This window comes from Bos javanicus, chromosome 26, assembly GCF_032452875.1.
Source record: "Bos javanicus breed banteng chromosome 26, ARS-OSU_banteng_1.0, whole genome shotgun sequence".
NCBI lineage: Eukaryota > Metazoa > Chordata > Mammalia > Artiodactyla > Bovidae > Bos > Bos javanicus.
This window is the reverse complement of record NC_083893.1, coordinates 30,897,848-30,918,372: the sequence shown is the minus strand read 5'-3', so window position 1 is coordinate 30,918,372 and position 20,525 is coordinate 30,897,848. Positions and strand designations below refer to the sequence as shown.

Here is a 20,525-nt window from a genome sequence, read left to right as displayed (position 1 = left end):
GCGGAAGTTACTGTTGACGCTAAGGCAGCCATAACTGATAATGGCAACGGGAGTTTCCTGGCCTCCCGTCTCCTGTGTGACGTAGTTTTCCCTTCGCCCAGACTCACAGTTGCCCTGGGCAACAGTCGAGCAGTCAGAGAAGAGAAGCATCTGTAAGTAGGCCCAAAAAAGGACCAAAGGTGACCAGACATCCCATGTAAAACAAGTTAATTCCTATTCCGGACTACCTTCCCGTTTGCGGGATTAGAGACAGCAGGTTTCCCGTCCCTTATTTTGCTGGGACGTCTGGTCACTTACCTAGGTGGACAGGAGTTTAGAGCTCCGAAAATCCCTGTTCTGCCCGAAAGTTGCATTTGACACTTCTGAATGGGGTCATGGCAGAAGGATGGGAATAGCTTGCGCCCCCCTTGCCCCAGGGAGTACCCATTCTGACAGGAGTCGAGAAGTGAGGTGAGTGTCCCTTGGTTCCGAACCGTGGGTCAGATCCGAGCGGGCCCCAGGGCCCTGGGAGACCGAGAGTCCCGGAGGAGAGCAAGGCTCAGAGTAGCTTCCGCTGGAAGAAGGTTTTCTTTCCGGGCTGGCCAGGCGGCAGCCCTCCCTCCCTCCGCCCCTTTGAGGCTCCCTGTGGGGCGAGGCCGCTCAACCGGCTCCCCTCGCCTAGCTGCAGCAAGTCGAGACGGGAGGGGCCTGGGTGCGGGCCGCCGGGCGGAGCCCCTAACTCTAGCAAAGTGCAGCTCCTGACCACGCCCCCGCAAATTCTGTTAAGTACTTTCACCCCCTGACCTTTGAGGATGGAGAATTCTGGAACTTGAGGAAATCGTTTTACGTTCCCAGCTACGAAGGAAAAAGATGGTTACCCACCACCGCGGCAACACCTCTAAGTCTTATTTCCCCACTTCCTGTCTTCAGATTCTGAATTTTCTCCCTTTGTTTCTCTGGTGAGAGTTTGTAAGCACTGACTGCCATTCTGAAAGAAAGTATACTGTTCTAATCCTGCAAGTCAACGGTGTATTAAACAATTTAATGTTTGTGAATATTCGTTTCGTGTTAGTTTTACATGACTCTTTACCACAAGTGTCTCACATTTATCTCATATAGTTCCTTCTGTAGGTTTGAGTCAACACCTGTCAGTCATCTTCGTAATACCGGCTTGGATACCTAAAGCTGCGGGGAAAAAGGATCAGGAGAACTTTCAGGTAAACTGAAAATTGTTTATATCCACGCTAGTCCACAACAAGGGTGCACACCTACATTCTTTGCTGAATTTCCTTTTATATTCTTAGTATTCATTCTCTAGCCAAAATGGACTTTTCTTGTTTCTAACAAGATTAATCACTGAAGCACCAACGTTTTGTGATTCTGTATCCATGTCCTAGTAACCTTGGAGATTTGTGTCCAGATTTTCCCCAGCAGGAAGTAATTTCCTCTGAGCTTACCTAGCATTTTTCTGAACCTCTTTTATGACAACCATTGTTTTATATAACAGCTGCTTGTGTTCTTAGCTTCTCTGCCTTGCATGTGTGCTAAGTTGCTTCAATTGTGTCCAATTCTTTGTGACTGTATGAACTATAGCCGGCCAGGCTCTTCTGTCCAGGCAAAAATACTGGAGTGGATTGCCATGCCCTCCTCCAGGGGATCTTCCCAACCTAGGGATCAGACTCAGATGTCCTGCATTAGCCCACCAGTGCCACCTGGAAAGCCCAGTTTACTCCTAAATAGAATGGTTTGTATCAGATTTATCAGCCTATTATTTTACCCTACACATTATTTTGATAAATACTGAAAGATTGAATATCTGGTGTCTCCTGGATGCCCAGTATGCTTGCCAGCAACTTCAGTTTTAGGGAATTTCGGTTTATCAGAATTTGAGCATAGTTCCTGCTACTCAACACAATTTCTTCCCCCAATATTTTATCAAAGAAATATTCATACATTAAAAGTTTAAAGAATGCAACAAACATTCATATACCTATCACCTAGATCCAACAGTTGTTAACATTGTGCCATATTTATTTCATTTCTTCTCGCACACTTTTTGTCATTGAGACATTTGGAAATAGGTTGCAGATGCCTGTTGTTAAGTAGACATCTCTAAAATTCCCAACATGTATTTCCTAAGAATTCTAAAGTTCTCCTGGAAAACATAATATTATTATCACAATTAAGGAAGTTAACAATTCTATAGTCTTTAGAATCCAGTCTGTATGTACATATGTTTTCCCATTTGACCCAAAAATGTCTTCTATACCTTCTCCTCCTTGCAAAAAAACAAAACTCAAGATCCAGTCATGGTTTATGTACTGTATTTCAGTATTATAACTATTTACCCTTAATCTAGAACAGTCACCCCATTTTTTCTTCACATGTAACATTGTCATTTTGAAAAATTCAGGCCAGGGGTCTTTTTGACCGTCTCCTTTTTCTTATTTCCCGTACATCAGAAGTTGGTCTGGAGGCGTGCTTACATCCAATTTAATGGTTTTTGCCAGACTACTTCAAAGTAAGAAAACTAAAAGTTTTCATCCTTTTCCAGTCATGATTGCTGCTGCTGCTAAGTCGCTTCAGTCGTGTCTGACTCTGTGCGACCCCATAGATGGCACCCTGCCAGGCTCCCCCATCCCTGGGATTCTCCAGGAAAGAATATTGGAGTGGGTTGCCATTTCCTTCTCCAATGTGTGAAAGTGAAGTCACTCAGTCATGTCTGACTCCTAGCGACCCCATGGACTGCAGCCTATCAGGCTCCTCCATCCATGGGATTTTCCAGGCAAGAGTACTAGAGTGGGTTGCCATTGCCTTCTCCACCAGTCATGATTAAATCTTCCCAAATGCAGCTACTCTTACCCATACCATGAGCTGCTCATTAAATCCATGCCAGTTCTCAGCATACCACTTTCTATCATGTCCTACAAAGAACAGTTTAGCATTTAATCCTCTTGTCTATGGAGACTGTATTAGTACCATGCACTGGCAGCATAGACTATCTCAGTTCAGTTCAGTCACTCAGTTGTGTACAACTGTTTGCAACCCTATGGACTGCAGCACACCAAGCTTCCCTGTCCATCACCAACTCCTGGAGCTCGCTCAAACTCATGTCTGTCGAGTCAGTGATGCCATCCAATGTAGAGTGTTTTAGTACCCTGCACTGGCAACATAGACTGTCCACCTTTTGATAAATTGTTGCTGCTACTTTGCCTTCACTTGGAGCTGATGCAATGTCATCTACAGCAGAGTGTACTGATGTCAGCATAGTTTCATGAGTTTCATCTCCTGGCACCCCAAAGACTGTTGATGAAAGGTGTGTGGGCCTTGCAATTCAAATACAGATGAATCTTGATGTTATCAAAGCAGATACTGAGGCAAGTACTGGCCATATGGCTGCATTCCAATTTCTGCAGTATTATTTTTCTCCCTGAAATTCTCCTGCAAGTCTTAATTGGTCCTGGTGTTTTTGTGATGGCTTGTTGGTAGCATTCATCAGAGCCTATTAAAAATTGCAAAATCAAGATTATACTTAGCACTGAGTACACAAAGAACATTCTGTGTTCAGTGGATATACAGATGTCTGTAGAATTTAATTCATGATCACAAGAGGAAAACTCCCAGGACAGCCAAGCTTTTGTACTCCTCCTATCCTAGACTTACAGTTGATCATGAAAGATAAGCAGAAGGAAGAAAATTCTCTGAGAGGGCAGATACTCTTAGATTGATACAGAATATTTTTAGTCTTCGCATTGGAATTTAAGTAATGCACTACATCAATCACTTTTTTTGTATTCTAGATTCAAGTAAAGCTAAATAATATACTAATTAAGACCACAGATTTTAGAATCAGACCTGGGTTTCAGAAACAGGGATATTCATTAGCTGATGACTTTGAACAGTTTACTCATTCTGTTTATCATCTATTACATAGAAGTGTAAAACCTCAGGCTTGTTAAACAGAGTGAGTCAAACACACATAAAATGCATCAGCATATTGTGTAGCACATGGTGTATAGACAGTGTATGATAGTTATTATTGGTAACTTCTAAAGCAGTCCAATCTGAATATATTGTTGGCATTAAATATTTATTTATTGAATGAATGAATCTAAGACAGTGGTTCTCCAACTTTAATGTGGGGAACTTAAAAATTAGAGATTCTAATTCAGTGAATCTGGGGAAGGCTCCAGAAAAATCTGTACTGTTAATAATCATCCAGGGGATTTTGATAAGGTGATCCAAGGGTCAGGCTTTCAGAAAAACTGAGTAAAGTATCAAACAATTCTTTATTTCCCTTTCTTTGCATTCTATTGAAGTAACTACATATCTCTGATGCTGAGAATATAAAAGATACCTTTTTTTAAAAAAGGCTTAACCCTTTTTTAAAGCGTTAATAGCTAATGTTTTTAGGATCACTTTTAGTACTGGATTTTGAAAAAGCAAAAATTATTAGTAAAAGGCATTTTGCATGAGTAGGACATGTCATTTTCTGCTAACTTAACAGTAGTGTCTGCTACTGGAGAGTAACAGAACCAATGGCATCATCCAAGTTCACTCACGAAGAGCAGTTCCTGTTCTTAGGCCTAGGCACGTTCCAGAAGGTAGACTCTGCACATATTATTCACATGAGTCTGGGTTAATTAGCCAAACTGAACATGTTGCAACATTTTTCTACTAGCAGATGCCAGATAGCAAAACAGAGTAGAATCTACTGTAGTTTCCAACTACATGACATATAATGTTATTTGGCATCGCCAGTTGAACATTATCAATCCAAGTTAAGCACTCTGCCAGCACATGGTCAATCACTTGAGTGAGAGAGAACATTACTACTTTGTATCTGCTGAAAAACACCTTATTTGGGGGCTCCCTCTCACGTTTTTCTCATGCTGGTTTACATTCAGAAGTCTAATATGTGTTTGAAAATTTATCTATCAGTCAACCACACAAGTCTTGCATCAGACAAAAGACAGATTTTTTCATTTTTATTCCTACCGTTCCTCCCATCCCCATCAACAACCTGCAGTAAGCATTCAGACACTGAGCTCTTCCTGTGTGCTAGGGCTGGTTAATGGCTTTGTGTGAATTATGTCATTTAATAAGGCATCTAAAGTCAGTGCTATTGTAAACTGTATTTTAGAGATAAAACCGAAGTTTAGAAAATTAAATAATTTGTTTAAATGACTAATTTGACTCCAGACCCTTCTCTAAACTGCTACACTGTCTTTATCTCTTTTTACCACCACCCTACCACTATTTACCATCTTTCCGTATCCTTGTTAGGTCATTATATCCACTCCCATAGCTTATACTACTGTGCAGCCGCCTGTCTAGGCCTCCCGTCTTTTTTACCTTCCAAACTCATTGGGTCAGAACCTAATTCATAGTCTTTACCCTTCCCTCCTAGCTTGTCCCTCTTATCTGTCCTCAACTTGAATTGATACCTACACCATCTACTCAGGCATGTTAGCTTAAAATCTCAGTCATCCTTGATCATTTTCTTATTACCCAAAGTGGTATTGGGGAATGGCAGAGGAGACTTGAATCTCAACTTCTTTTTGTTCTTTAATTGTTTTATTTTTTAAATATAAATTTATTTATTTTAATTGGAGGCTAATTACCTTACAATACTGTATTGGTTTTGCCATACATCAACATGAATCCACCATGAGTGTACACGTGTTCCCCATCCTGAATCCCCCTCCCACCTCCCTCCTTGAATCTCAACTTCTTATATCTTTGAATACCTCAAGTATCTTCTCCTCATACTGATCAGTATTGCTGATTTTGTTCATATCCTCATCATCCTACCTAAACAATAGCTTCCTTACTAATCGTCTTGCCTCTAGTGTCTCTTCTGTTTTTCCTTTTTATCTAGAATATGTGTCTCCAAAAAAAAAAAAAAAATCATATGTCGTATTTATACTCAAAGCCATCCAGTAACTCCCTCCTGTTTATAAAGTTCAAACTCCAAGGCATGCCATTCAAGGCTGAACATGAACTGGCCTCCACCTGGTTGACCCTACCATGATATGTGCACTGTATATACATTGTAATCTAGCCATTCCTCCAAGCTTTTTTTTTCAAATGCTTCTTTCTTTGAGCACATTATTCACTTTATCTGGAACACCCTCCCTTTGCTACACAGCCACTTCTTTGGATAGTAAATCCCCATGCATCCTGGAACTAGTTCCAATGTCATGTGTAATAATTATTCCTGAGAGATCACCACTTTCACCTGTACAGAGCCAAGTTATTCATGGTTTTGGTTTCTTAAGGCACAATAGATATGCTTTTATTAAAGTATGTTGCATTGAATTGTAATTGTTTATTTACATGTCTCTTCCCCGATCTCACCTCCTCCAGATTCCTCAAGGAGAAGAACAGGTTCTTATCTACTGTATCTCCCACGTTTAGCTGTGATTGGTACATTATAGACAATTAGTATGTTGTTGAAAGAAAAAAATCTGGATAGGCTAGGTACATAGGATCTAAAACTTCTTAATTTTACATTTATTTTCCACTCTAAAGGAATAATTTCCTTGTCATCAAATAGAGCATACTTTCCTACTCCAATCTTTTTCAAAATTTATTTTATTGAAGTGTAGTTGATTTACAGTGTTGTGTTAATTTCTGCCGTACAGCAAAGTGACTCACTTATATATGTATATACATTCTTTTTCATCTTCTTTTCCATTTCGGTTTATCACAGGACACTGAATATAGTTCCCTGTGCTACACAGTAGGACCTTGTTGTTTATCCATCCTTTATGTAATAGTTTGCATCTGGTAACCCCAAACTCCCAGTCTGTCCTCCCCCATCCCACTCCCCCTGGCAAGCACAGGTGTGTTCTGTGTGTGTGTCTGTTTCATAAATAAGTTCATTTGTGTCATACTTTAAATTCCACATATAAGTGATATCATATGGTACTTGTCTTTCTCTTTCTGACTTCACTTAGTATGATCATCTCTAGTTGTGCTCATGTTGATGCAGATAACATTATTTTATCCTTTTTTATGACTGAGTAGTTGTCTATTATGTACACATACCACAACTTCTTTATCCGTTCGTCTGTTGATGGTCATTTAGATTGTTTCCATGTCTTGGCTATTGTGAATAGTGCTGCTATGGACATAGGGGTAAATATGCTGAAAATTTTGTCCTTTGCAACTTATCATAAGTTTAAACTTACGATAACAGTTTATATGTCTACCTGGAAATGTGTAAAAGAGTACCTAATTTTTCTGCTAGTTTTTCAAAATCTCTTTGGGGGTTATGCAAGGATAAAATTTGAGGACCACAAATATACATTCTTAAGTTTCAAAAGGACACTCTAGTGCTCTTGTCTAGTCCTACTCCCACAATTTAGTTTGGTTGTAATAGTAAATCTAGGTTGGTCCTCAGACTAAATCACTCTAGAGATTTTTAACTTCTTCAAGTTCTGTGACTAATTTATGCTATCAATATGTGTATAATTGACTTAACTAATCCTGCCTAGACCTACTGCTGCTGCTGCTGCTAAGCCGCTTCAGTCGTGTCCGACTGTGCGACCCCATAGACAGCAGCCCACCAGGCTCCCCCGTCCCTGGAATTCTCCAAGCAAGAAGACTGGAGTGGGTTGCCATTTCCTTCTCCAGTGCATGAAAGTGAAAAGTGAAAGTGAAGTCGCTCAGTCATGTCTGACTCCTGGCGACCCCATGGACTGCAGCCTACCAGGCTCCTCAGTCCATGGGATTTTCCAGGCAAGAGTACTGGACTGGGGTGCCATTGCCTAGACCTAAGTGCCTTTCGATTTTCACTCAACTTAGTAAAACAACTTAGTAAAATTTTTCATGACAAAAATTTGGTTTCCCTCTGAGTTCCGCATTAATTTTAGACAACTAGCTCAAATGGCTACAACAGGTTTGCTTCTTTTATCATGATTTGAAATGTATTATCCATCAAAATCATTATTTGTGGGGAAAATTACAAAGTGAAGAAACTGGGGGAGAAGGAAACAACAGATTCTTTTCTAATTACCCGGACCAAAAACTTCAAAAATTGAGTGACACTGTATTCTCTCAGCATTAAAAGTTTGCATTCTGTTAGTGTAGGAATTTTAACTTTTGCAATTTAATGTTTTGTTTAAAAAACATGCCTTGACAGTCTGTATCATTTTGAAATCTGTCAGAGTACTCCATTGTATGGTTTTTCCATAATTTATTTGACCTATGACATATGCCTGAACGCAGTGTCCTAATGAACATTCATACTCTTTTATGCAAAGAAATAGAGGAAAATAATAGAATGGGAAAGTCTAGAGATCTCTTCAAGAAAATTAGAGATACCAAGGGAACGTTTCATGCAAAGTTGGGCACAATAAAGGACAGAAATGATATGGACCTAACAGAAGCAGAAGATATTAAGAAGAGGTGGCAAGAATACACAGAACTATACAGAAAAGGTCTTCATGACCCAGATTATCACGATGGTGTGATCACTCACCTAGAGCCAGACATCCTGGAATGCGAAGTCAAGTGGGCCTTAGGAAGCATCACTAGAAACAAAGCTGGTGGAGGTGATGGAATTCCAGCTGAGCTATTTCAAGTCCTAAAAGATGATGCTGTGAAACAGCTGCACTCAATATGCCAGCAAATTTGGAAAACTCAGCAGTGACCACAAGACTGGAAAAGGTCAATTTTCATTCCAATCCCAAAGAAAGGCAATGCCAAAGAATGCTCAAACTACTGCACAATTGCACTCATCTCACATGCTAACAAAGTAATGCTCAAAATTCTCCAAGCCAGGCTTCAACAGTATGTGAACTGTGAACTTCCAGATGTTCAAGCTGGATTTAGAAAAGGCAGAGGAGCCAGAGATCAAATTGCCAACATCCGTTGGATCATCAAAAGAGCAAGAGAGTTCCAGAAAAACATCTATTTCTGCTTTATGGACTATGCCAAAGCCTTTGACTGTGTGGATCACAACAAACTGTGGAAAATTCTTAAAGAGATGGAAATACCAGACCACCTTACCTGCCTCCTGAGAAATCTGTATGCAGGTCAAGAAGCAACAGTTAGAACTGGACATGGAACAACAGACTGGTTCCAAATCGAGAAAGGAGTATGTCAAGGCTGTATATTGTCACCCTGCTTATTTATATGCAGAGTACATCATGAGAAATGCTGGACTGGATGAAGCACAAGCTGGAATCAAGATTGCCGGGAGAAATATCAATAACCTCAGATATGCAGATAACAGCACACTTATGGCAGAAAGCAAAGAACTAAAGAACCTCTTATTGAAAGGAGAGAGTGAAAAAGTTGGCTTAAAGCTCAACATTCAGAAAACTAAGGTCATGGCATCTGGTCCCATCACTTCATGGGAAATAGATGGGGAAACAATGGAAACAGTGACAGACTTTATTTTGGGGGCTCCAAAATCACTGCAGATGGTGACTGAAGCCATGAAATTAAAATACGCTTGCTTCTTGGAAGAAAAGTTATGACCAACCTAGACAGCATGTTAAAAAGCAGAGACATTACTTTGCCAACAAAGTCTGTCTAGTCAAAGCTATGGTTTGTCCAGTAGTCATGTATGGATGTGAGAGTTGGACTATAAAGAAAGCTGAGTGCCGAAGAATTGATGCTTTTGAACTGTGGTGTTGGAGAAGACTCTTGAGAGTCCTTGGACAGCAAGGAGATCCAACCAGTCCATCCTAAAGGAAATCAGTGCTGAATATTCATTGGAAGGACTGATGCTGAAGCTGTAACTCCAGTCCTTTGGCCACCTGATGTGAAGAACTGACTCATTTGAAAAGACCCTGATGCTGGGAAAGATTGAAGGCAGGAGGAGAAGAGGACGACAGAGGATAAGATGGTTGGATGGCATCACCGACTCAATGGACAGGAGTTTGAGCAAACTCTGGGAGTTGGTGATGGACAGGGAAGCCTCGTGTGCTGTAGTCCACAGGGTCACAAAGAGTCAGACGTGACTGAGCGGCTAAACTGAACGCTTTTATCTTTACATGCTCATGCTTTGTTTCTTTAGGGATCACTACTAGTAGTAGAATGTTTGGGTCAAAGAAAATATACATATTTGGTTTTCGTAGTAGATACTATAAAATACTTAAGGATACTACAAATTATCCCTCTAAAAATGCTGTACTGACAAACCTGCTCACCAATAGGGAGTGCCCATTTCCCTATATGTTCCCTAACTGTGGATACTATCAGGCATTTTGATTTTTTTGCAATCTCAAAAAACATAACACACACGCCCTAAAATAAGACCACAATGATTTTCACTTTATGAGGCCATAATGATTTTCCTATTTAAAGTATAACCACCACAACCCCCAGCACTCCTAAATCCCCTTAAACTATTTTAGTTTCTGTAACACTACCTTCTAATAGCATTGTTATTTGTTTTTCTCCCTATACACTACACCGTAAGCTCCAAAAGAGCAAAGGTTTTTTTCCTCTTTTATTCACTAATGAATGGTTCCTGGCATGTGGTGGACACTCACATATTTATTGAATTGAATGATGTGACACTTGTATAACATACATGAATTTTATCCATAACTGGTATGTTTCCTTCTTGGGCCTATCTGTCCCTGGTATTACACACGTCTTACCTTACCAATTAGAAAGTACCCTGAAGGGTAGCCACACTCCATAGGGTGCATTACACCAGGCAAAACACCCATGTTTGGCTATTAGCAGGCCACCTGGGGAAGGATAAAAATGCTCCTTCCTACTCTGGGCTCCCTGGGCAGTTGATTAGCAAGACACTGTAGGCTTGGCAGTGCCAGCCAACCAACCAATACCTTGCTTATTTTAGCCCTTCCCTTCCTGTTTCTGTCCTGCCAATGCCTAGGGGAACCTCGGAACAAGAATCAGCCCCAGCAAAGTAGACACTCCACCCAGGCAAGTGACGGCACTGATCTTCCTTACACCGGGTCCAACCCACTCCCTACCGGGCCTTTAGCTCCACACCCTTTCCAGTAACAATGGCAGCTTAATCAGAGAACTAAGGTTTCATAGAGCACCAAGCTTCATTGTTTTCTTCAAGTTAGATTTTGGGTATAGAGAAGAGAAAGCAAAAGATAGTGATTAAATTATGAGTATCTAGAGTTGCTATTTAAATCAGCTAAGATTTAAGTATTTGTTCATCCACCATTTTAGCATTTTGGTGATTAAAAAAATTGGTAATATAAAAATTCTTAGATGCTATGCACTCCTTCACATTTGTCAACATTTATAATGTCTGTCCTCCCTTTCAGTAGCATATCATGTCAGATTTGCACCAAATAAAGGCTTAAGGAATATTTTCGTTGTTCTACCTTTGAGGTAAAGTGTTTCTTATATTCATGCTATTCAGAGATCTGCAATGTTTTTGCCCTTCAACATAACCTGGAAAAAGAAATGATCACTCGTTACCACTGGCAGGCCTAAGTAACAGGAAGGAAAGAATGTGTCAGAAGGAGAAGCAGCCGTGCATTGAGTAAATTGCATTTTTCTCAGATTCTAGGTAGTGTGATGCATTGCTTTATTCCTGGTCCATTCCCTACTTCATCTTCCTTCCCAGACAGAGCAGAATAGGGGTAAGTTTTGATGACCGTTCTGGAAAGCAGATAGAGCTTTCTCAGGAACTTTAGATCTTTCAGAATAGAAATTTGAACAAGAAGGGGAAAAGGCTTGGTGGATGGAGAGTAGGAAACTTTTATTAGGAATGTCAAAATAGTGGTAATGGGAATAAGACCAGCAGCAGCTTCACTTTATTATAACTAATTTGCAGTGGGTGGTAAAGGCAGGCACCAAGCCAGCATCATCACATTATAGATAATAAATCTTTCTTCTGTGGTGGTGTTGTGAAAGATATACAGTAAGTTGCATCAGTGTGGCAAAATATCACAAAATGGGTGGGACTGTCTAGAGAAGCTTCTGTATTTGGAAGGGGATTATGCTAAAAATTACAGTCCAGAACACCTTGAACATACTAATACATAGCATGGCATAAACTGGGATGTAACACTGGAAACATGTCACTAGCCAGAGATGACATACACTGGGATCTGCATAACAAAATACTCACTTGAGGGTATTCACTGGCACTTCAGCATATAGTATTAATATATGTGTATTAGAGGAAAATAGTAAACTGAAAGCACACCTCACTTCTGGTATTCAGAAGCCAGTTTCACCTGTGTGTGTTGCTTCCTTACAAATTGCAGCTGTGTAGCCAGTAACTGATCCTTAAGTTGCTTTTTGTCATTAAAGCAAAGGAATTAAAGCAGAAACCGGTTGTTAGCTACTGAAAGAAGTGTGAATGTTAGGCAGTATTTGCATAGTACTGCCTCCTTTCCCTAACAGCCTGGCATAGGCCACCTCCCAAACTGTCTTGTCTTTTATCATCATCTACCACTCAGGAGATGCTATCAGCTGCACATAAATCCTTTTGTTTTCCCTCAGCTACACAGATACCTGCTAACTGCTAAGTCACTTCAGTTGTGTCCGACTCTGTGTGACCCCATAGACGGCAGCCCACCAGGCTCCCCCGTCCCTGGTATTCTCCAGGCAAGAACACTGGAGTGGGTTGCCATTTCCTTCTCCAATGCGTGAAAGTGAAAGGTGAAAGTCAAGTCGCTCAGTCGTGTCCGACTCTTCGCGACCCCATAGACTGCAGCCTACCAGGCTCCTCCGCCCCTGGGGTTTTCCAGGCAAGAGTACTGGACTGGGGTGACACAGATACCTACTAGATGATTAATTATCTTTGCTTGAAAAACTTAAGCCCTACCAATTTTCACTAAGAGGGGAAAAATTTGGAACATGCAGCCTTCCAGTTAACACCACCACTGATGAACAAAAGTTGACAAAGTCTGCATGCTTACATGAACTATCTCAACCTTGTTTCAGTGGAAAGACTCACAGGTAATTAAAAGAAAAATTATGCAAGGATAGGATAGTTCATTTTCTATACACATTGTGATTTTACTTCTTAAACTACAATGGAAATCTCTCAAGAAATATGCTTTGGGAATTCATTCTTAAATAATATTTGTTTTCTCATTGAAGGACGAGACTGTATCCAACATTTCAGATATGGCAGAAACGAAGTCGATGTTCCGGGAAGTTCTTCCAAAACAAGGTATCTAAATCACAGATGCTTTGGTCATAGAATATTATTGTTTGCTGCTTTAGTCGTTTAGTTGTGTCTGAGTCTCTTGCAACCCCATGGACTGTAGCCTGCCAAGCTTCTCTGTCCATGGGATTTTCCAAGCAAGAATACTAGAGTGGGTTGCCATTTCCTTCTCCAATATTATACATATAAGTGTCATAAAGCAGACTCAATAGCTAGACATCTTGTAACCATTTTGTTATATAGATGCCACAGATACTCTCCACTTTCACTATGCTTTTGTCATGAGTAGTTTGTAAAGGAGTAATCCATTGCTTTTTTGCCCCCAGTAAAAGGATGTAAGATGATGGTTTGTTTCTTAAATGTAGAAATCCTATTATTCTCAAGATTGGTGATAACAAGAAGAAATTTAGTGACAAAAATAGCACCATAATTTACCATAATACTAAGGTCCGAAAGTGAGGGAAAAGGAACCTGTATCAAACAATGTAACAAAAGCTGAAGGTTTAAGGTAAACATTCAGTAATTTGAATATTCATGTTAATACCATATCTTACTAGGTACTTGATTTCCCATTTAATTGAAGTATATAGTTGGTTTACAACTATACAAGTGTATAGCAAGTTTTATATACAAGTTATACATACATATTTAATTACCTTGTTTTTTTTCAGATTCTTTTCTCGTAGGTTATTACAAAATACTGACTATAGTTCCAGGTTGTATATAGTAGATTCCTGTAGGTCCTTTTTGTTTATATGTTCTATATATAGTGGTGTGTGTGTGCTGATCCCAAACTCCTGTTATCCCTTCTCCACCTTTTCCTTTTGGTAACTAAGTTTGTTTTCTATGTCTTTTTGGTCTGTTTCTGTTCTATATTTAAAAGTTCATATTTTTTTTTTTAGATTCCACATATAAACGATATCTTTGTCTGACTTCCTCCTCTTAGTATGGTCCATCCATGTTGCTGCAAACAGCATTATTTCAGTCTTCTTCATGTTAATACTCCACACACACACAGTCTTGTTTATCCATCTGTAAGTGGACATTTAGGGTGCCTGCATATGTTCATTAGAGAAGGAAATGGCAACCCACTCCAGTGTTCTTGCCTGGTGAATCCCAGGGACGGGGGAGCCTGGTGGGCTGCTGTCTATGGGGTCGCACAGAGTCGGACATGACTGAAGCGACGCAGCAGCAGCATGTGTTAGCTATTGTAAATAGTGCTGCAATGAACACTGGGGTGCCTTTCTTTTTTCAAATTGCAGTTTGCTTCAGACACATGCCTAGGAGTGGGATTGCAGAACCATGTGGTTAACTCTATTTTTAGTTCCTTAGGGAACTCCATACTGTCCTCCATAGTGGCTGCACAGATTTGCATTCCCACCAACAGTGTAGGTGGGAATGTATGTATAACTTGTATATAAAATTTGCTGTACACTTGTATAGTTGCTTCCATGGTGGCTCAGCTGGGAAAGAATCCACCTGCAATGTGGGAGACCTGGGTTCCATCCCTGGATTGGAACGATCCCCTGGAGAAGGGAAAGGCTACGCACTACAGTATTCTGGCCTGGAGAATTCCATGGACTGTGTAGTCCATGGGGTTGCAGAGTTGGACACTACTGAGCAACTTTCAACAGTGTAGGAGGGTTCTCTTTTCTCCACACCCTCTCCAGCTTTTATTTGTAGATATTTTGATGGTGGCCATTCTGATTGGTGTGAGGTGATACCTCATTGTAGTTTTGTTTCTCTCGAATTAGCTTCTTGTGTCTTTTGGCCATCTTTTTAGAGAAATGTTTATTTAGATCTGCCCATTTTTTGATTGGGTTTTTATATTGAGCTGTATTAGCTATTGGTGTATTTTGAAAATTAATCACTTTTTAGTCACATCATTTGCAAACATTTTCTCCCATTCTATAGGTTGTTCGTTTTATGGTTTCCTTTGCTGTGCAAAAGCTTTTGAGTTTAATTAGGTCCCATTTGTGTATTTTTGTTATTTCTACTACTCTAGGAAGTGTATTCCTCTGCTGTCTCATTTTCTCTTAATTTCTTTTTTATGTATATGGAAGGTTATTTATGTTCCTTGACCTTGGAGAAGTGACCCTCTGTAGGGGATGTCCTGTGTGTCCCACCCAGCCTTACACTCTCGTCACCTAGCAGTCCAGGGACCAGCTAGTCCCAGGGAAGGTTCTGATCTGTTTGTGAACTCAGTTCCCAGGCTGCTGGATGCTAGTTTTCTTGCTTCTGGAGTCTACCCCCTGGTGGTTGAGCCTGGTCCAGAGGCTTGAGCAGGCTTCCTGGTGGAAATGGCCTATGCTTGGCAACACTTTTGGGTAGAGCTCAGCCTTGGTTCTCTGACGGGCAGTGGTAGTGCCGTATCAAGGGACGTGACCAGAGGTGGCTGTGGGCTCAGGAAGTGTTTAAGCAGTCTGATGGCGGGGAGGGGATGTTCCTGCTTTGTTGTTTGGCCTCAGGGGTCCCAGCACTGGAGCCTACGGGCTGTTGGGTGGCATCAGGTCTTGGTGCCAAATGGCAGCCTCTAGGAGAGCTCATGCCAATGAGCGTTCCCTAATGTCTCCACTACCAGTGTCCTTGTCCTCACAGTGAGCCAGTCACCCCACACCTCCCCAAAAGAGCCTCTTAAGACCAGCAGGTATGACCCACGGTCCTATGAAGTCAGTGCACTTTTGCCCTGGGTCCCAGTGCACGCACGCCCGTGTGTGTCCTCCAGGAGTGGAGCTGCTGTTTCCCCCAGTCCTGTGGCAGTCCTGCACTCAAGCCCCACTGGACTACAAAGCCAAGTGCTCTGGGGGCTCTTCCTCCTGATGCCAGACCCCCAGGCTGGGGAGCCTGATGTGGGACTCAGTCCTACGGGAGAACTTCTGCAATATAATTGTTCTCCAGTTTGTGGGTCCCACCTGGGGGGTATGGGGTTTGATTATATTGTGAGTGTGCCCTTCCTACCATCTTGTTGGGTTTCTTCATGTCTTTGGATGTATCAACAGAATATCTTTTTTGGTAGATTTGCGTCTTTTTTATTGGTGGTTGGTCAGCATTCAGTTGTGACTCTGGTGGGCTTCTACCCTGCCATCTTGTCCCCCTAAGTATTTTTATGTATGTTGTATTTCCTTCCATTTTTTTTGTTTGTTTGTTTGAAATTCAACATCTGACACAAGAAGTTGTGTCCCACGGCAACTTATAATTTTAGGTTGAAAATTCAAAACCTTTCTCATGAACTTCCTAGTATTAAATGATGCTTTTATATTTTTATATTAAAGATATGTTACAAGGATAACTGTAAGAACAAGAGATTTTAAATGACAATGTATTAAATTTTTAAACTGCAAATCCAAACTACCAAACAGCTGTATTTATCTCACTCTGATTTTTATTTCTTTTTAAACTTAGGGCAGTTGTATGTAGAAGATATAACCACAATGGTGCTATGTAAACCCAAACTTTTACCATTAAAATCTCTGACTCTGGAAAAACTGGAGAAAATGCAGCAAGCAGCACAGGATACAATTCACCAACAGGAAATGACAGAAAAGGAACAGAAAATAACTCACTGAACAACGGCAAGTAACTCACTGAATGATAACTAGCACTTCTACAGAACACCCTACACCTTTCTATTAACAAGAGCTGAAAATAATCTGCATCTGTATGCTGAAAACAGTATGTATTAATAAAAGATAGTATCCCTATAAAAAAAACCAGATTACTAAAATTTGGATTGTGAATTTAAACACTGGTTTGTATTGAATATAAGCAATTTTAAAACTTTGAACCCAGATTTTGTTTTATTTTTAACCCAAGCTTTTCAAACTACAAATTACTGTTCACCATTCCTGTCAGTTTTCTAGATAACATTCTTAGTTAGGCACAGTGAGTAAATGCAACTTCTTTTACAGTCATCCTGTACATGGTTTTAAAAACTGAACTAAGCTTTTTAATTATACTGACTTTAAGGACTTACCTTGCCACCTTTGTCTTCCAGGTATCAAAACATAAAACCCTAAAAATGGAAATTAATAAGGACTTGAAAGAGCCCATGAAGTAAAATGAACATAAATTTGGAAGTTTTATTTCTAAAAGACTGTAGCTAGACCTGTAATGGGTATATTCCTAGGAAAACCTTTGTAAATTCTGAATATAATTCTTGGTTGGTTTGCTACAGTTGGTAATAGACAATTTAAATTAGTATGGACCTTTAGGCCTCGCTGAGTAATTAGGCTCTGCAAAAGAGGTTAGAAATGTGAACTTCCCTTAGATTACTGTTATCAGTAACTACTATTTTCTCATACACTGACTAAATGTAAAACTTTTGAGTCTTTGAAGAATAATTTTTCTAACTACAAGCACTACTTGGTAATAGAACTTAATGATGAAAGGTATATACTTTTAGAAATTTCATTAAGTTCTAGATAAGATAAAAAACAAGGAAGTGTGCAAGTATTTCCCAAGTATAATATTAAAATAATTTATTTACTACTGTACTCTTGTTTTAAAAGTTTGCCAGGAGCAAAGTTTAACTGGGTTCAAATATGCTCTTTTATATGATTTAAAATTTGCTGTGGGAAATAAATTTTTTGAAAGATCTAAAATAAATGCACTCCAAATAAAGAATCAACACTGCTTCACATGTTTTATTTTGTCATACATTCTTCTAGAACTGGGTTCATTTTTCCAGTTTTGTAGAAAAATAGATGTTCCAGCCACCATTTACTTAACTGTCTAGTCTTTAAGACCAAGCAATATGTTTTCTGGAAAGATGAATAAGTCTCACAACTAGCTCATTTTTTAAAAATTCTTTAAAACAAAGAAATAACTTTTTTTTTTTTTTAACTCCCAAAGCACAGTATTTCAACAGCAGCAGCCAACATGGGGTTTTAGCAGCTTAACTTGACCCCCTAAATAAAGCTTTGTATAAACCAGTGATTTTACTACAAAAACACTGTCCTTGAAAGAAAGGAGTGGCAGTCAGACATCAATGCAAAACTTGGAATGATTAGGTCATAAACATGGCACTTACAAAAGGTAGCTTATGAGAATATCCCACTTAAGAAGTGGTTGCTTTTCTGTCCCTCCTTTACACCCTCAAATTAAAAAACAGAGAAAAGAAAGAAAAAGAAAAAAAACACTTCCTTTAAAAATTTCAGACATGCCTTGTACCCAAAACAAGTGCTTTAAAAAAAAAAAGAAAAAAACCTGTGCTAACAACTCTTACAATTCAGATATATATATTTTTTATAACATCTAAGACTGCAAGAGTTCTTTATTCAGTAGCTCTCTGGTTTAAGACGACCTCCATCTCCTTCACTTACAAACCGTTTTCTACCCCTGTAATGAAAAGAACAAAAACATGTAAACAGATACAAATTTTGACTACAGTCAATTAAAATAATTAAAAACTTCATCTTTTTTTGTCATTAACTTTTGAATAGTTTGTCATTTAAATTTTAAAAAGTCAGCATGCCTAAGTCTTTTGAAAAGACCTTACTGGTTACATACCCTAGAACATACCAAATGAACTACTTAATCTGAGCATTTTTTAGTTAAACAAAAGCTCAATTATTGAAATAAGTTCACTGTTCAAATGAAGTCATGCAAGAAAAAAAAATACAAATATGGCAAACATTTTGCTGTTTGGAAATTTAATACAAACACACGCCAAAATTATTACGAGTTCGGTTCCAGACTGCCTCAATAAAGCGAATCACGTGAGTTTTTTGGTTTCCCACTGCATATAATGTTTACATAAATCTGTGGCCTATTAAGTGTGCAATATCATTATGTCTAAAACCCCAATGTACATATAATAATTTAAAAATACTTTATTGAGGAAAAATGCTAACCATCATCCAAACTTTTAACAAGTCTAATCTTTTTGCAAGTTGAGGGTTAGAAATACTCTGAGAACTACCAAACTGTGACACGCAGACATAAAGTGAGCAAATGCTGTTTGGGAAAATGGCACCGACTTGTCAATGCAGGGTTGTCACAAACCTTCAGTTTGTTAAAAAACAGTATCTGTAAAGCACAATAAAATGAGACATGCCTGTATTTATTTCTACTATGTTATTAATATTATTTAAAAGCTAAACATTGAACCAAATAGGAAATACCAACATGAATGGGAACTATGAAAACTAAAGCTACAGAACCTATAAAATATCTATGTTTTAAAATGGTTTTTAATTTTTTCTCAGATACAGAAAAGCCATAACCTGAATGTGGAAAAACAGAGTCAATTTAATTCCTGTATATACCCCATTTTGAACTTCATGCCATTTCAAACTCAAGATGCCTTCCTCTACAGCTACATGTAGTAACAACAGCTCAAGAGGAACAGTCACAGCAGCTGAAAGCAGGAAGTGCTCAACAGAGCTTGGGCAGAATTGGTCCTTATTTCTTCTCTGACCCTAGACCAATATGCACAGGCATTCAGGGTCACACACAAATGTGCACTTTGCCCAAATAAGCAAAAAAAGAGAGGATAAAAAGTTAAAGTTGTATGGAATTCACAGAAAGTTTAGACATCTCTCCAAATGATCCTTGAAAGTAAGGCCATAATAGAAATCACTAGTTAAGACTTTTGAAGAGAAGCTGAAAAACTTTTAAAAAAAGTGAAAGTGAAGTTGCTCAGTTGTGTCCAACTCTTTGCAACCCCATGGACTGCAGCCTACCAGGCTCCTCTGTCCATGCGATTTTCCAGGCAAGAATACTGGAATGGGTTGCCATTTTCCTCTCCAGGGGATCTTCCCAACCCAGGGATCGAACCCGGGCCTCTTGCACTGCAGGCAGACACTTTCCCGTCTGAGCTATCAAAGGACAGTGCCAAAGTGTTGACTCCTTTTCATATTAAGGGGTATTTATGAAAGGGGTATGTATTGCAGCTATATTTTCCTGAACATAAAGGCTTCATACTATAATATTAGGAGATCAAGGGTGGAAATGAAGCAGCAAGTAGCAAAAAGCCTTGCCAAAGTTGACAGTTTATACTGATGTACACCACTTTGCACATTAGTACATAAAGGATGCCATCACCAAGTAGAAATACACATTTTCAGACATTTTTATCAAAGCCATTAAAAAGTATCTCCACCATTATCTTGTCCTTCTCTCTTAATGGCTTCTGAACTTTGTAAGCAATGGACAGCCTTAAGTATTTTTTGAGATTTCTCACAATGCACTTACATAAAAGTATGCAAAGTTTGAAATTTCTTCAGAAAAAAATTACAAAAACTTAAAATATACATAAAGGAGACCACACAATAAGTTTCTTCTTTGTTTTAGTCGCTTTATGTCCAACTTGCAACCCCATGGACTGTAGCCTCCCAGATTCCTCTGTCCATGGGATATCCCAGGCAAGAATACTGGAGTGGGTAGCCATTCCCTTCTCCAGGGGATGTTCCTGACC

At 39.4% G+C, this 20,525-nt stretch overlaps 3 protein-coding genes across 7 annotated transcripts in view; 1 reads left to right on the top strand and 2 right to left on the bottom strand.

Annotated features, from left to right (window-relative positions):
- Nucleotides 1–385, bottom strand: part of SHOC2 (SHOC2 leucine rich repeat scaffold protein) — an 87,433-nt gene extending 87,048 nt beyond the window's left edge. Inside the window, exon 1 of the mRNA XM_061403438.1 lies at nucleotides 298–385. The gene's annotated coding sequence lies outside the window, so the exon portion shown is untranslated. The remainder of the gene's footprint in view (nucleotides 1–297) is intronic.
- On the top strand, nucleotides 70–17,740 carry BBIP1 (BBSome interacting protein 1). Of its 4 annotated transcripts, none has more exons than XM_061403446.1 (4): nucleotides 70–152; nucleotides 1,099–1,196; nucleotides 13,042–13,114; nucleotides 16,511–17,740. In XM_061403446.1, the coding sequence occupies exons 3-4, from the start codon at nucleotides 13,069–13,071 to the stop codon at nucleotides 16,672–16,674; spliced, it is 210 nt and encodes a 69-aa protein (XP_061259430.1). In that variant the 5' UTR covers nucleotides 70–152; nucleotides 1,099–1,196; nucleotides 13,042–13,068; the 3' UTR covers nucleotides 16,675–17,740. The 4 variants fall into 4 exon arrangements, with proteins under 4 accessions (XP_061259430.1, XP_061259429.1, XP_061259431.1 ...); XM_061403445.1 differs by lacking the exon at nucleotides 70–152 and adding an exon at nucleotides 362–450; XM_061403447.1 differs by lacking the exon at nucleotides 70–152 and adding an exon at nucleotides 679–938.
- Nucleotides 17,725–20,525, bottom strand: part of PDCD4 (programmed cell death 4) — a 26,619-nt gene continuing 23,818 nt past the window's right edge. For both annotated transcript variants that reach the window (XM_061403442.1, XM_061403443.1), the window contains exon 12: nucleotides 17,725–18,445. In XM_061403442.1, the coding sequence (XP_061259426.1) occupies nucleotides 18,385–18,445 (61 nt within the window). In that variant the 3' untranslated portion in view covers nucleotides 17,725–18,384. The remainder of the gene's footprint in view (nucleotides 18,446–20,525) is intronic.

Excerpts from the sequence above, each read along its gene's own strand:
- BBIP1 (XM_061403446.1), top strand. The coding sequence starts at position 13,069 with ATGGCAGAAACGAAGTCGATGTTCCGGGAAGTTCTTCCAAAACAAG. Across the intron at positions 13,115-16,510 it reads GGAAGTTCTTCCAAAACAAG|GGCAGTTGTATGTAGAAGAT; the intron begins GTATCTAAATCA and ends TTTTAAACTTAG.